General features: G+C 39.6%; 1 protein-coding gene across 2 annotated transcripts in view; it reads left to right on the top strand.

Moving 5' to 3' along the window:
* The window catches only part of ABLIM1 (actin binding LIM protein 1), a 185,611-nt gene that overhangs the window by 38,705 nt on the left and 133,773 nt on the right, over window positions 1–13,133 (top strand). Inside the window, exon 1 of one of the 2 annotated variants that reach the window (XM_039709086.1) lies at window positions 8,803–8,955. The exons of the other annotated variant lie outside the window; for it this stretch is intronic. Within the exon in view, the coding sequence (XP_039565020.1) occupies window positions 8,916–8,955 (40 nt within the window). The 5' untranslated portion in view covers window positions 8,803–8,915. Of the gene's footprint in view, window positions 1–8,802; window positions 8,956–13,133 lie in introns of those variants that run through there. 2 annotated transcript variants of the gene reach the window in all.

Below are 13,133 nucleotides of genomic sequence, written 5' to 3'. Positions count from 1 at the left end.
GATTTGCTCTGTGATTCTCTTCCAAGGCTTTGGGAAACTGATGGCAGTAAACTGCTGAATGTAGGGGCTCCTGCCCTTCAGCAATTTGACCTGCACACTGTAGGCACAGGCTGCACTTTTTTTAGGCTGAAATCTTATCATCCTTACTCATATCTTAAGTGACAGTGGGCTGCTTGTAAAAGCAAGCACTGGCCATGAGGTAGGATCTGACATCAGAGGAGTTCCAGCAATCACGTAAGCAATGATCTCCTCCTCCGTCCCCCAAGCACTGCTCTTGCTTGTCAGGGCTCTTCCTTTTAAACTTTGTCCTCCTTGTGCTGAATGACCTGACAAATGAGCAATGATCCATGTTCAATTTCAACATTTTTTCAATATTGAAAATTTCAATAAAAATTTCAACATTCAAAATCCAATATTTTTGGTCTCTTGTCCCATGTGTAAGTCCTTGGCAGATTTCTGCTCGCTGTAGCAGAAAATTTGGACAGAATGGAATAAGGAGTTGCACTCAGATGAGCTCTCTGTGCTCTGGGTGTGGTTTATAATGCATGGGGCACTGAGTACCAGGAATAGCAATGAGGAATATGAGGAATAACAGTGTGGAACTGCCATTTAGATATGGCAGGTAACAGGGGACATGGTTCTCATTTCCTGTCCTTTGAAACACAGGTGATAAATAAATTAATAGAACCACTGATTCTGTGAGATGTCCCTTGTGTGCTTTAACTAGAAGCAGCTGCCATTGTCCTACTTCTAAAGAAAACATGCAGGTATAAAAGCATGTGAATGTAAACTAGATGAAGAATAAATCTTCCTTTCTTCTGCCTTAACACCTTCTATCAATTTTAATCCTGCATATTTCTGATTGTTTAATTTCCTTTACTGCTTATTTGGTAAATAACTGAGTGCAGTTACTCCTGAGGTCTGTCACATTAACACTTTCAGTTTTCTTAGCATACCCTAGCAAAGTAAGAAAAACAACCAAAACAAACAAACAACACCACCTCCCAACATTATTTACTCAAATGCACTACTGGTTAACATCTTGATATGACATATTGAGTCTGTTAATGAGACATGTTAAATTTATGGTTGTAAAAAACTCCTTTTGTTTAGGTTTCTGTATCACCTTGCTTTAATCCCAGTGATAAGAAATAAATTCCTTAGTCTAGAATCACATCTCATGTGTAGAAATACCAGCGGTGATAAAAATTTAATGAAAGAATTTTTAATATATGCCAACAGGCTGAGATAAAAATTGCCTTGCAGCAAAGAAAAAAAAAGTTATAAAGCATCATTTGAATTCTTCCAATATGCTTATCTATCAACAGTGCATAATACCTAAAGCAAATGTAGGACTATAAAAACCTGTAACTGCTTGAGATATTTCCCTTCTAGCAGATTTTTGAGCCTTGGTCTTTAGATATATTTGTGATTTATCTAAACAATTCCAAGTTATTGAAGAGACAACTTCTTTTTTTGTTGGGCCACACTGTTCATTTGTTCTCATTTTTAATATTCCCATCAGGTGCCTCTGCACTTAAACCGAACAAAAACTGTCTTGTGGATTCTAGAAATTGATTGAAATTCAGTTTTACCTAGAAAGAGACCTTTTTGTGCTTGGGGACTAAAAAGAAGGATTTTTGCTGTACAGTTGGAGTTTAGTGGGGTGTGAATGACAGAGAAGAATGCTGATGCCTTGTTTGATGACAGGATGGTGCTGGGTAGGTCTCTAAACAGGGATGTGTTGCTTCAGTTCAGTCAAAGAGAAGTGTACCTGTCAGGACATGCATCAAAATGTGTATGATATTTTTGAAGGGAGAAAAAAAAGGGCCATTTTCAATAATGGATGAAGTTGTGACAAGAGAAGTTTATGAACATCCCATAAATGAATTTAGTATAGGAGCTAAAGGAAAGTTAATCTCTACACCATGGAACTTGTAAACATTTCATAGAGTGGAAAAGATATTTAAAATCATCATGTCCATCTGTTAACTCAGCAGTGGCACGTCCACCACTAAAGCATGTCCCCTAGTGCCACATCTGCAGATCTGTTGAACACCTCCAGGGTGGGTGACTCCACCCTTCCCTTGTGCTGGACAGCCCTCTCAGTGGGGAACATTTTCCTGACATCCAGTTGAAACCTTCCCTGGCACAACTTGAGACCATTTCCTCGTGTCCTGCTGTCAGTTACTTGGGAGAAGAGTCCAGTTCCCACCTCTCTGCAGAGCTTCTCACAGAGCCTGATCAAGTTTAGCTGGAACTCCACCAGTTCTTAGAGGACTGTGGGGTGTTACAGCCTGTGACTGCTGACAGCTAGGTGTGACTCTCTGGGAGGTTGCATCCATTCCTTCCCTCTGGGTATGATACTTTTCCTCTCAGTCCCACAACTCAATTTCTTATACAAAAGAACAGTGAACTCTTCACTTCAGAGATGACATTAGCATCTCTTTTCCTACTTGGAAAGGATGTAATGTCACAGAGATATGCTGTTAAATTAAACAAACTTCCATTTTAAAGACTCCCACCGTGGCACGTGGGAGGCTGACTGCTGAGGGTGGGCTCAGGCTCAGGAACCCCTCACACTGAGTTTTGCTCACATCCTGGTGTGTCACAGCCTGAGGAGCTCCTGAGCTGACAGTCCTGTGTGATGTGTTGTACTAAAAATCCTGACGCACATAATGCTGCTTTTGTTAGGGCTGAAGAGGAACATTTGCAATATTGACTTTTGCCTGTCGCTGTTTATGCTGTGGGCTAGAAACGCCTGCATTTTCATGCAGGATTTGCAGAGAAAATTGGGTTTACTTCCCTGTTTTTCTTCATCTCTTTGAAGAGCATAAGCAGAACCCTGCCTCACTCTGAACAATATTCAGGGCATAAGAAAAGTTTTCACTGACATTAAAGAAAACAGTGGAGGCACTGTTTAAACCAGCTTCTTTTTCAAAACAATGCTGTTGTGCTCATAGCGGTGTACACTGAAAATAGTCTTCAGCATTTCTGGTCTGGTTTAACTTGCTGTAGTAAACATTAACTTGTTCAAAATACCTGTGGAAGCGTAAGTAAGCTTTTTTCATGGGCAGTGCTTGCAGACCTAGGCTTTATTAATGTAATAAAGACCAATTACATTAATGTAATAATAACCAATTTTTTTTTGTTGTCTGACAATCATTACAGCTATTACTCATTGTGAATTAATCCCTCAGCCAGGCCTTTCATTTAAGTCTTAGCTGACTTCTTGAAAGGTTGAGGTCTCCTAGGAAAAAAATTAAGGATGTAAACATTATTCTGCCACTAACAGAACCTAGATATCTTTATTTTCTAGAATTGTTTGGCAAGTGGATCACAGTTACAACTAACTTGTATCAAAGTTAGGAGCATTGAAAAAAATCTGCACTGAACTTCTTAAAAGAAATTAATGAAACAACAAATCATGATTTCAGTCCTGTAGTAAATAATTTAGTAACTCCCTGAATCTGAAGGAAAAGAGATGGCAGAAAATTAGGATTCAGATTGTCAGCTGATGTAAACTGATCTCTTCACTAACCTAATCTCTTTCAAAAATAAAGGGTTGGGTCTTTTTTTTGTATCAGGAAGAAAAATCAACTATAACTAGCAGGGGATCTGGCCCAAAGTTATTTATTGTAAAGATCTGTTAAATGCCAGCCCCTGATGTATTAAAAGTACCTGTTTAGGCTTAGCACAGTTTCCTTCTGAAAGAAAAACCATTTGCTTAACCAACAAGATGCCAATAAAAAAAATAGAATTACAGCAAAGTTAATTAATGAGATAATTCTAATACATCCTGTTTTGTTTCTTGGCAACAGAAAGCGTGTGACAGTCAATTGTCTGCCAAATATTTTATCTCCATGTTATCCATTTGTGATCCGTTGCCTGGCGCCTGAATTAAAGCCAAGTCAGGGGAAAGCAATCAGTATCAGCAAGTTTCCAAGCTACCTTGGATCCTGGAAAAGCAGAGAGAGGTTACCTGTTCTTGTGGCTTTACAAAGACTTAGCTTAGGGGATGGCAAATTCTTAAGAAAATCTTGAAATTAAGTGTAATGGGAGGCTGCCATTTTAGCCTAGAAACTGTTTAAAGCTCGGTGTATCCCAACTGGAGTATCTGTATTTCTAACAAGCACAGATTGAAATCCCAGTAGAATTGACTCAGTCTCCTTCCTTCCTGCGTGGATATGGTGGGGAGTGTGCAGTTTACCCCTTCTCTTTGCCTTCTGATAATGATTGTGAGGACAAGGATGCCTGGGCTTTTTCATCAGGGCTGTCGCTGCCTCAATGTGTGACCTCGGAAAATAACTTGGCGTCTGTATGGGTGGAATTTTTAAAATGAGCTGCCTAAAATTAGGCATCTAAAAATAAACAGCTTGTATTCATGCAGATGTGAAGCCTTGTTTCAGATTATTTTGCTGGAAAAAATTAGCTCCTATGTTTGGTTACCTGCAAAACTGAGTGGTGTTGAGAGACATGATAAAATATTGTAGAATCTTTGTGCAGAAGAATCATGTAGAGAAATAGAGATTTTTTTTTTCTTCTTTTCTCTGAGGATATATGTATTTTGGCTTCAACCTAATCAAATCAAAACAAAAGCTCTTTTGGAAGCATTTCTTCATACAGCACTGGAATACAGTATGGAGCTCACTACTTCAGAGTGTAGATTAATAAAAAGCAGGGACATATTCCAAAAGGAATTAGAAAGAAGTGGAAAATAGGTGCATTAGTAGCTATTAAACTCTGATCTGGAGGTAGTCTAAAGCTAAATCAGCATTTTGCTGCAATGTGAGAAAGAATCTAGAAGGATCTCTGAGTATTTGCCCTGGTTCTAAAGCTTTTTCCCTTAAGCATTTCCTGTTGCAGGTTTTAGATCTTTGTTTATGCCTTAACTAATTAAAATACTGTACAAGTTAATTAATGTTTTAAAAACATTGAGACCATCAAATGAAATGGATATGCAAGAATTTCAAATGATGGCCGAAGGGGGAGGGAGGGTCTTTCTCTAACTACAGAGATTCAGTGTTCTGCCGTTGGCCCAAATCTCTCTCATAATGAATTTATCTCCAGGCTGCTGCACTGGATTCTAGAGATGTCTGGTATGAGTAGCTCTGGGTTAACACAGGCTTCCTTTAAAACCGTGTGACAGTTTACAAAATGCTCTGGGATACCCCAGGATGAAAGGTAAATAAATGCATGTAAAATGCTATAATTAGGATGCAATTAGAAACGCACAAGAAAGGAGTGTTTGCTTGGCTACACTTTATATGTCTATAAAGTTTCATTTTTCTGGAGCACAGGAGACATGGCATAATACTTGTTCTAAGCAGCTACACTTGAAAATAATTGCTGTGTGCCAGCTCTGAGGAAGTTATTGTAAATTTGTTTCTGCTGCAAGGCAGAGACAGTGAAACTGATGTAATAATTTCAAAGAACAGGGCAAAAAATCTGGAGGAATCACCCCTGGAAACTGCAAATGGAAAGAATTACCAGCAATCAGGAGTGTTAGCCTGTATGGTGAGAAAAATTGCTTGCTGAAACAGTGAGGAAGAGTCTGCTTGTAATTTTGCTTCTGTGGTGTGTTGGTTGTGGCAGTGTCCCTTATGAACCAGCTCTGGTGCAAAGGCTGTGGCACCACAGGGACTGTGTAGGGGCATTTTCCATTATATGGGACTTGAAGTGAGAACACATAAGAAGATAAACTATGAAGGAACAGGGTAAATTAATTTCATTTGGTAAGAGCTTATTGGTGTCCTTTAAAATCTTTGAGGTTTTTTTTCTTTCTTGGGTTTGTTTTTTTTTAAACAAATAATTTTCTTTAAAGAGGAGGTGTGGTGGCTAGAGCTTTGGGCTGGGATTCACAAGACCTTGATTCAGTTTCTAAGCTGGACACAGAGATTTGTTGTCCTGGAAAGATCACTCAGTGTTTTCCTCATCTGTAGTATGGAAAGAATATCTCAACAGGGATAAAATCTTCCAGGGAGCAGGCTGAGCTAAGATGATCCAGTGTCATCTAGGAAGAAATTCTTGTGAAACTTGAGGGAAAAACTGTGATGCCTTGCCTGTCTCCCACTGGATGCCATGAGAGTGTGCTGATTCATGGATCTGTGGTTTTCTGGAGTGGCTGATAAAATTCTTGATTAGTAGGTTAGTCATAAACTACCTACTAGCAGGTTACTACCCTCCTAGTAGGTAGTTTATGAATGTGGGAGCTTCTGTTTGGGTTATGTAAAGACTGCAGGGAGAAAAAAAAGGTGACTAAAGAAAGGAAAATTATACAAATGAACTTCTAAATTCAAGAAATGTCAGTGAGATTGTTGGTTTGTGTGATGGAGTTGTATTTTTGTTTTTCTGGCAATAGTGTAGTTCTGTATATCCCTTGCAGCACAGGGATTGATTATTTAAATCACTATGTAGGAATTACAATAAGCCTGAGAACTGTGTAGGATGGAATAAGCTAAATCCAATGAAATTGCTGGAGAACTAACAGCCAGAAAGTCTCAGCTGAGCTTTAATAGCCAACAAAAACATCTCTGCTGAGCATAATGCACTGCAGTATTTCCAAGTCTTGTCATTTGGAAAGATTTACATGGCTTTATTTTTTCATGAGAACAATATACAGTGTTTATGGCAGCACACTGGCAGATTTCAAATAGTCTGAAATTCCTGGAGACTAGACCTTCAGCTTTAGGAAATAGAAGGTCCTGAGCTGGGACTCTGAACTTGTACAACGAGAAGTGATGGTGGTGTACAAAGCTGCAAGGTATGATTGGTTAACTGAACATAAATGAAAGTGAAAATGCAATAATCTCTATTAAAATGGTGATATTTTGTACATGAACAGCCATACAGATGTATTTGTACCTGTCTTGAATATGATGTCTAGTGCTGTAGGTGCTAATAATACCCAGCTGCTGAGAATTGTGATGACTTGTACAAAATGGAGACATGTATTGACTCATTCTCATCCACCTTCTCCACGTCCTCACCTAAACAAAAAATACATAATTGTGTTAACAGAAGAAACCACACTGGTGAACTTGAGGAACTTGTCTCCTTATTTCTGAGCTCATGGAGCTCCTTTTCCCCATTTTATCTGGGACAGAAACACAACACACAGTGGTATCTAGGAGCAGAGCAAATAAAATAATTAAATTCCAGCGGTCAACACTTCCTGGGAATATAGTAGTTTAATTTTTTGTCTGTAGAAGAAGAATAATTGTATCTACTTGCCACGTCAGAGGATTAGTAATGGTAATTAAAGTGTGGAGTGCTTTTATTATTAAAAAGAAGAATGGAGATGGAAAGAAAGCAGTGTTTCTGATGAGTATTCATTTTCAGTCAGGCATGTTAAAGTCCAAATGGAGTAAACACCCTGTCCTGCTCTCCACTTAATTTGGCAGCAAATAAAATTTATAAAATCACAGAACAATGTCAGGCTGAGAATAAAGGTAGAGAGACCAGGTTCTGTGTCTGTGTTTACATTTGTCTGTGCATCTGAATGACTGTATTTTTAACAAGCTGGCTGAGAAGATGACCATTCATTGTGGGAAAAATTAAGTCAGGATTCCAGGAAATTCAGGATATAGTGTTTGAAAAAATTTGGTCCTATTTAGCAGTTCCCAACCAAGAAGCCAAACTTTTTTAGATGTTTCTGGCATCTTTTCATTCATGTTTAGAGGAGAAGTGGTAATTTTTTTGTCATCTGAAGTGAAATCTCAGTGATAAAATAGGATTCTATATTCAGCAGCATCTCTCAGTCCATAATAATATACAGAGGAGAGTAAGTGTGTTCTAGAGAGAGCTTCAGGTTGCAAGTTGTCAGTTTCTGCACCTTGTGCTTGGCTGCTTTTCAGTCAGATTTCCTAGGATGAGGGTTAAACAACTTCTCTTTCAGTCTTCCCTCTCTCCTCCTTCCAGGGGAACAGAACTTAAAGGTACTAACCATTGGTATGGGTACAGGGGAGAAAGAGTGGAAGAAAATGTGCAGCTCAGGAGGTGAGAGCAGAAATTCAGAAAGAATCAGAAGCAGTTAAAGGAGACAGCTTAAGGGTTCTGTGGATGATTTAATGGACATGGAAAGGAACTGGGAAAGCAGACAAATGGAAAGGAACTGGAAGTAATTCTGGGAATGGTATTGCCAAGAGGATGTTACAGGGAGGTAGGGCAAACCCGATGGGTGCTGAGGATGTTGGACGCAAATCAATCAGAACAAAAAGATTCATTAATTCAGATGCTCAAGGAACAGTTTGTCTCTGGGTATGTGCAACTGCGTAGAAGGAAATGCCTGGAAGTCTGCACTTACAGTCAGCCTAATTGCCTCTGCTGGGAGGGGTGTTGTGGGAACAGAGGGAAGATGCCTGGGACTTCAGTTTTCCCTGTTCTAAGTGTGTGTGAAAAGGGGTAAAAGTGTTTCTTTCACAGGCTCTTCCTCCTTTTTTTTAGGTGCAGTACAGCCATAAAACAGCAGCAGTGGAGTGGAGATGAGATGCAGAGTAAAACAGACAGAAACCAGTCTCAGGACAAAATCACCTCTGGTTGCAGTCGACCTTTAAGGCTGCTGGTCAGGATCCTTTTGTATGAAAAAGAAAGTTATCAATAATATCAGCTGACTTGAGATGGTCAGAACATTATGTCGTGTCATTGTTTGAAAGACAGCATACCAAGGTCTCGATTGGTAATGGAATAATATCTAGAGGAAAATACTCACTCTTCCTTTAAACTGTTTGGGAACACAGACACACCTATTCTGCTTGGGCCACTCCCTTTCATGCTGTTCAACCCAGGAAATAGTAGGAGTGGAGCCACAGAGTGAGCCATCTCTGGAGGCTCTCACTTGTTCCTGCAGCTTGCCATCCGTTCTCTGTGCGGCTGTAGCTTTTGGGGTGCAGGAACAACACTGCCTGAGAGCACAGATGGAACTGGAAATACATCAGAGCTCTGCAAACGGCAAAGGTTTGTCCTGGACTGTTGCTCTGCTGTGTAAATCTCTAATGATAAGTGACAGGTTAAACCATCCACAGGACATTGGTTCTTGGATTTACAGAGGGAAATCAGGCTGAGGAACGTCTGTTGGACTGAAATTGGGATCTTTCTGATAACAAAAGCATTTTCTTTATTTTGGTTTGTTTTCCTTTACTGATTTAAGAGTTAAACACCGCCCCAGCCTGGTGTGCTTTATGAACAGTGGACTTTGTTACTTGGCTGAACAGTGTGTGCATGTACCCATGTGCTGCTCCTCTGGAATGGATATCTGAGCATAGGGAGCAGAGCACAACTCTGTGGAATTAAACAGGCTTTTTATCCAGCTCTGATTCCCTGTGTATTTTTGTAAGAGATAATTCACTGCTGTCTTTTGAAGTTTACCACTTGCTAGCTAAAGATGATGACAGCATGCTGGTGCTGTGGGGTGAGTCCTGCAAAAAGAGGTTTTAGAGCTCTGTAGTGGCAGGTGGCATAAGAGTTCAGAGTATTGCTAATTGATGCTTTGAAAGGAAAGCTGATAACGTGTCAGTGCTAGGGTGCTTTTGAGGGCAGATTTCTTTGGTGTTTAACCTCAGGAAGCCTTGTGCAATCTGTGTGTTACTGGCTGAGCACACCTACGAGTTCTGGTCCGTCCTGCAGCCACCTGTCACTGCTGCTGTCCCTGCACAGCAGACAGGAGGGGTGGCTGCTCACTGCAGGTGTGTGCTGCCTTTCCCTGGCTCAGGGGTGACTCTGCAGCACAGGCTGCCAATCTGTAGCAACCTGCAACAGGGTGAGACTCAAGGCACTTCCCTCCTACCCACCTAAAGCACATTCAGCAGTTTTGGTGGTGAGTGCTACAGAGTGAATACTCCTTGCATCCAAGAGGCATGCAAATCTTAGTTTGCTTAGTAAACATTCCTCTTTTTTTATGCCACAGTCTTAGATAAAGGTGGGGAAAGAGGCATAAGTATAAAAAGATATATTTTGCTTTCTTGGTAACTCAGGCGTGGGTAGTTGCTTTCTCTGCTATGCTTGGACAGATAAATAAACCCTTGGGGTGCCCATTTGATTTCAGGGGTTAGAAGAAATAAAGTCTTGTTTTCTTCTTTGCATTGTCTAACCTAGTATTTGTCTCTTAAAAACAGATATCATCTACCTCTGTGGGTGAGGAGATTAAAAAATGTACAGGTAGACGTATTGAAGAATTGTGTGCACCTCTCTATGAAAAGTGTCACTATACCTTAAAAAAAACCAACAAAACAACAGAAAAATACAACTCAAGTTTTCTACCAACCGTAACAACAAAAAATTGTTTTCTTCCATTAGTAGTTAGTCTTTGTAGGCCAAACAGCTAGCCTATTGTTGATTTAGATATAGCAGTTTTATTTCTGTTCTTTCTCTCAATGTGGGCTGAATTAGGTGTGCAAAATTCCTTTTCCCATTCTTAGTTCTTTCCTAATTTGTCTTTAAAATACTAATTTTTATTTATTTAAAAAAATATAAGTTAATCTCCACAGTGTAAAATGCAAAAGCATTTGGTTAAAATCAGCAGTTCATAGGTGTGGCACTTGGGGACATGGTTAGTGCTGGGTTAACAGCTGGACTCCATGATCCTGGAGATCCTTTCCACCCTAAATTATTCTGTGCTTCTTTGGTTCTATGATATTGCTGTGATGTGGGAAACACCACATCATTATGTGAATTTAATCAAATGAGTATGTGATCCCCTGGTCCTGTGGGGATTCATTACAGTGAGGTTAGGCTGAATCTCTGGTTCTCTCTCCCTGACCAGGTACTCTGAGAACTGGGAAAACCTTGCCTGAACCTCTGCCTGCCTTGGTTGGTGCTGGTGATCTGGGTGGGGATGGAAATCTCTTCTCTCTGCTGGGTCCTAGTAGATAAACTCGTGATTGCCACATTGAGAAAGCGGAGAGGAGACAACTGATCCTTCTCCCTGCTGCTCTGTAGGTGTTTGCACTTTCTCTTCCCTAGCATTAGCAGGGGAGTCAAGCTGTCTTGAAATCTAATATATAGAGGGATAATTGCTTGTCATTTCATTGGAGTCGGTAATGAAAACAGGTTGTTTAGTTTGACTTCTATTTTTAATCAGTTTCACAAGCTGGCTTTTGTCATTCTAGAAGAATGATCCCCTGATTCTCTTTGTCAGCTGTCCATTTCGAGGTGGAAGGCTTGACCTCATTCTGATGATAGCCCAGTAAGCACCAGGAGAGCTGAATTTTCTTTGCTTGTTCAGAATCAATTAATTGACTCCAGGAACAGTACTGTGAGGATCTGGATTTCAAAGAAAGCATAAATGTTGGGGGAAAAACTCTATAACAATGAGAAAACCACGACAAAATGGTGCATTATTTTCTAATTCATTCGCAGTTAAAGAGGAGATAACTGGGAACTGCCAGCTAGTTTCAGTCTGAAAATATGCACAACATATGTTTATAACATAAGGTTTTCTACTGATAAACACTGTTGTGATCAGCACCTGTTTTAACTGATTCATCTGAAAATTTTGCTTAGTGCTGCTTAAAGAAGTTCATCAATCAGTTTTTATTCACACAACCTGACAGGTTGGGTGGCTTGCCTACTTTCTTTAATTATTTTTGTTATTGCTTAGCTCTTCTTAATTGCAGAACTATTTCTCAGTCAAACTAAGGCAAAACTCTGACTAAAAAAATTGAAGAAGCCTAGAGAGTGTTAATACCAGAAGGGATTTTGAAGCTGAACTGCATGGAAAAAGGATTTTTTTCTTTTGGTCATTGATTTGTGTCAGTGGTAAATCTGTGTATTAAACAAATACCACAGTGGTAACGTCAACATAAATAAAAGGAAACTTAAGTTTTGCTCTAGGCTGAGGGAGTGTTTACACTTAAAAAACCCAAACCAACCACCCTCCTAGTATGTACTATTAATAGTTGTTTACATTCTACAGAAACTGAAGAATCAAGCATCTCATTCAGTTACATTCAGGCATGAAGTCACTGTCTAGATGCAATATTTAATGTATTTTTAATACCAGGAAGTATACAGACTCTATACAGCAGAAATCTTCCCTCAAAGATGGCCAGGGCCATCTTGACTTTATATTATATTCTAGTTACAATTAATTGAAAATTAATTGAAATCCTACACTTGTGTTTAAAGTTCAGGTGCTGTAAAAATGATTTTAGTACCCCATGACACATAAGACCTTAAAAAAAACCCACCTTAATTTATGGTGTTTGGTCTTGCAGTGGAAGGATAAGATCAAGAAATTATTGCTGAAGAAATGCTGCAGTAAATCATTGCTGCACATACACTGTGGTAAATATCAGTCAAGCAGTCAAAATAGTGGTCTTCAGTTCTTTGTGGGTGCTCCATTTGGCTCATTCACCATTCCAGTAATTTGTGATATCACTGGAGTGATTTTTCCCACTACTGTAAGACTTTATTTCCTCCTTCCTCTTGCAGAACTGTAGCTTGCTAGATTGTGAGTGCCCACCACTACCACTGCAAGATCAAGCCTCTTGATTTAATGCTATCTTTGAATAACTCTCAAAGGATTTGATAGGCACAGCTCCACAACACTGTGCATGTCAGGGAAATATCCCAAGATATGGCTTGTCCTGTGTTGAGTGGCACTGGTAAAGATCAAACCCAGCTGTACCTGTCGTGAGATCAAGAGCATGTTTCTCCTTTTCAAGGTAGTGTCAGCTCTGGAAATTTGTTGTGTTTCTCCAACTGCTGCTTTTTCTGATGATGCAAGATTACAGCTCTTGTTAGGGGAGAGTCCACTAAACTATCACTAAAATACAAGTGTTTGTGTAGCTATGAAATACCCAAGGGGATTAAAACTTCTCTTTATCAAATACTAGCTGGCATGTGCTCTATGTTATTTCCTGCCATTAAAAAATGGAAACAAGCTCCAAGTGTTTTTTCTGTCCCATCAATGTATTTTCAGATGTGTCCTTGCCTCAGTTTTGCCAGTACAGAATGTGATCCCTGTGAGAGAAGTGGGCTGCTCACAGAGTGATAATTTTGCTTAACTGACAATTTCTTCATTTCTAACAGGGCTCTTGATCACTTGTGTGTGTGTGCAGCTGATTTAACCAGAAGATAGTGCTGACCACAAGAGGAAGGGTTCAACAGTGCAGTAGGATTTATTTAATTAGAAA

Source organism: Passer montanus, unplaced genomic scaffold (assembly GCF_014805655.1).
Source record: "Passer montanus isolate IOZ18808 unplaced genomic scaffold, ASM1480565v1 scaffold21, whole genome shotgun sequence".
Lineage (NCBI taxonomy): Eukaryota > Metazoa > Chordata > Aves > Passeriformes > Passeridae > Passer > Passer montanus.
This window is presented reverse-complemented; position numbering and strand designations above follow the sequence as displayed.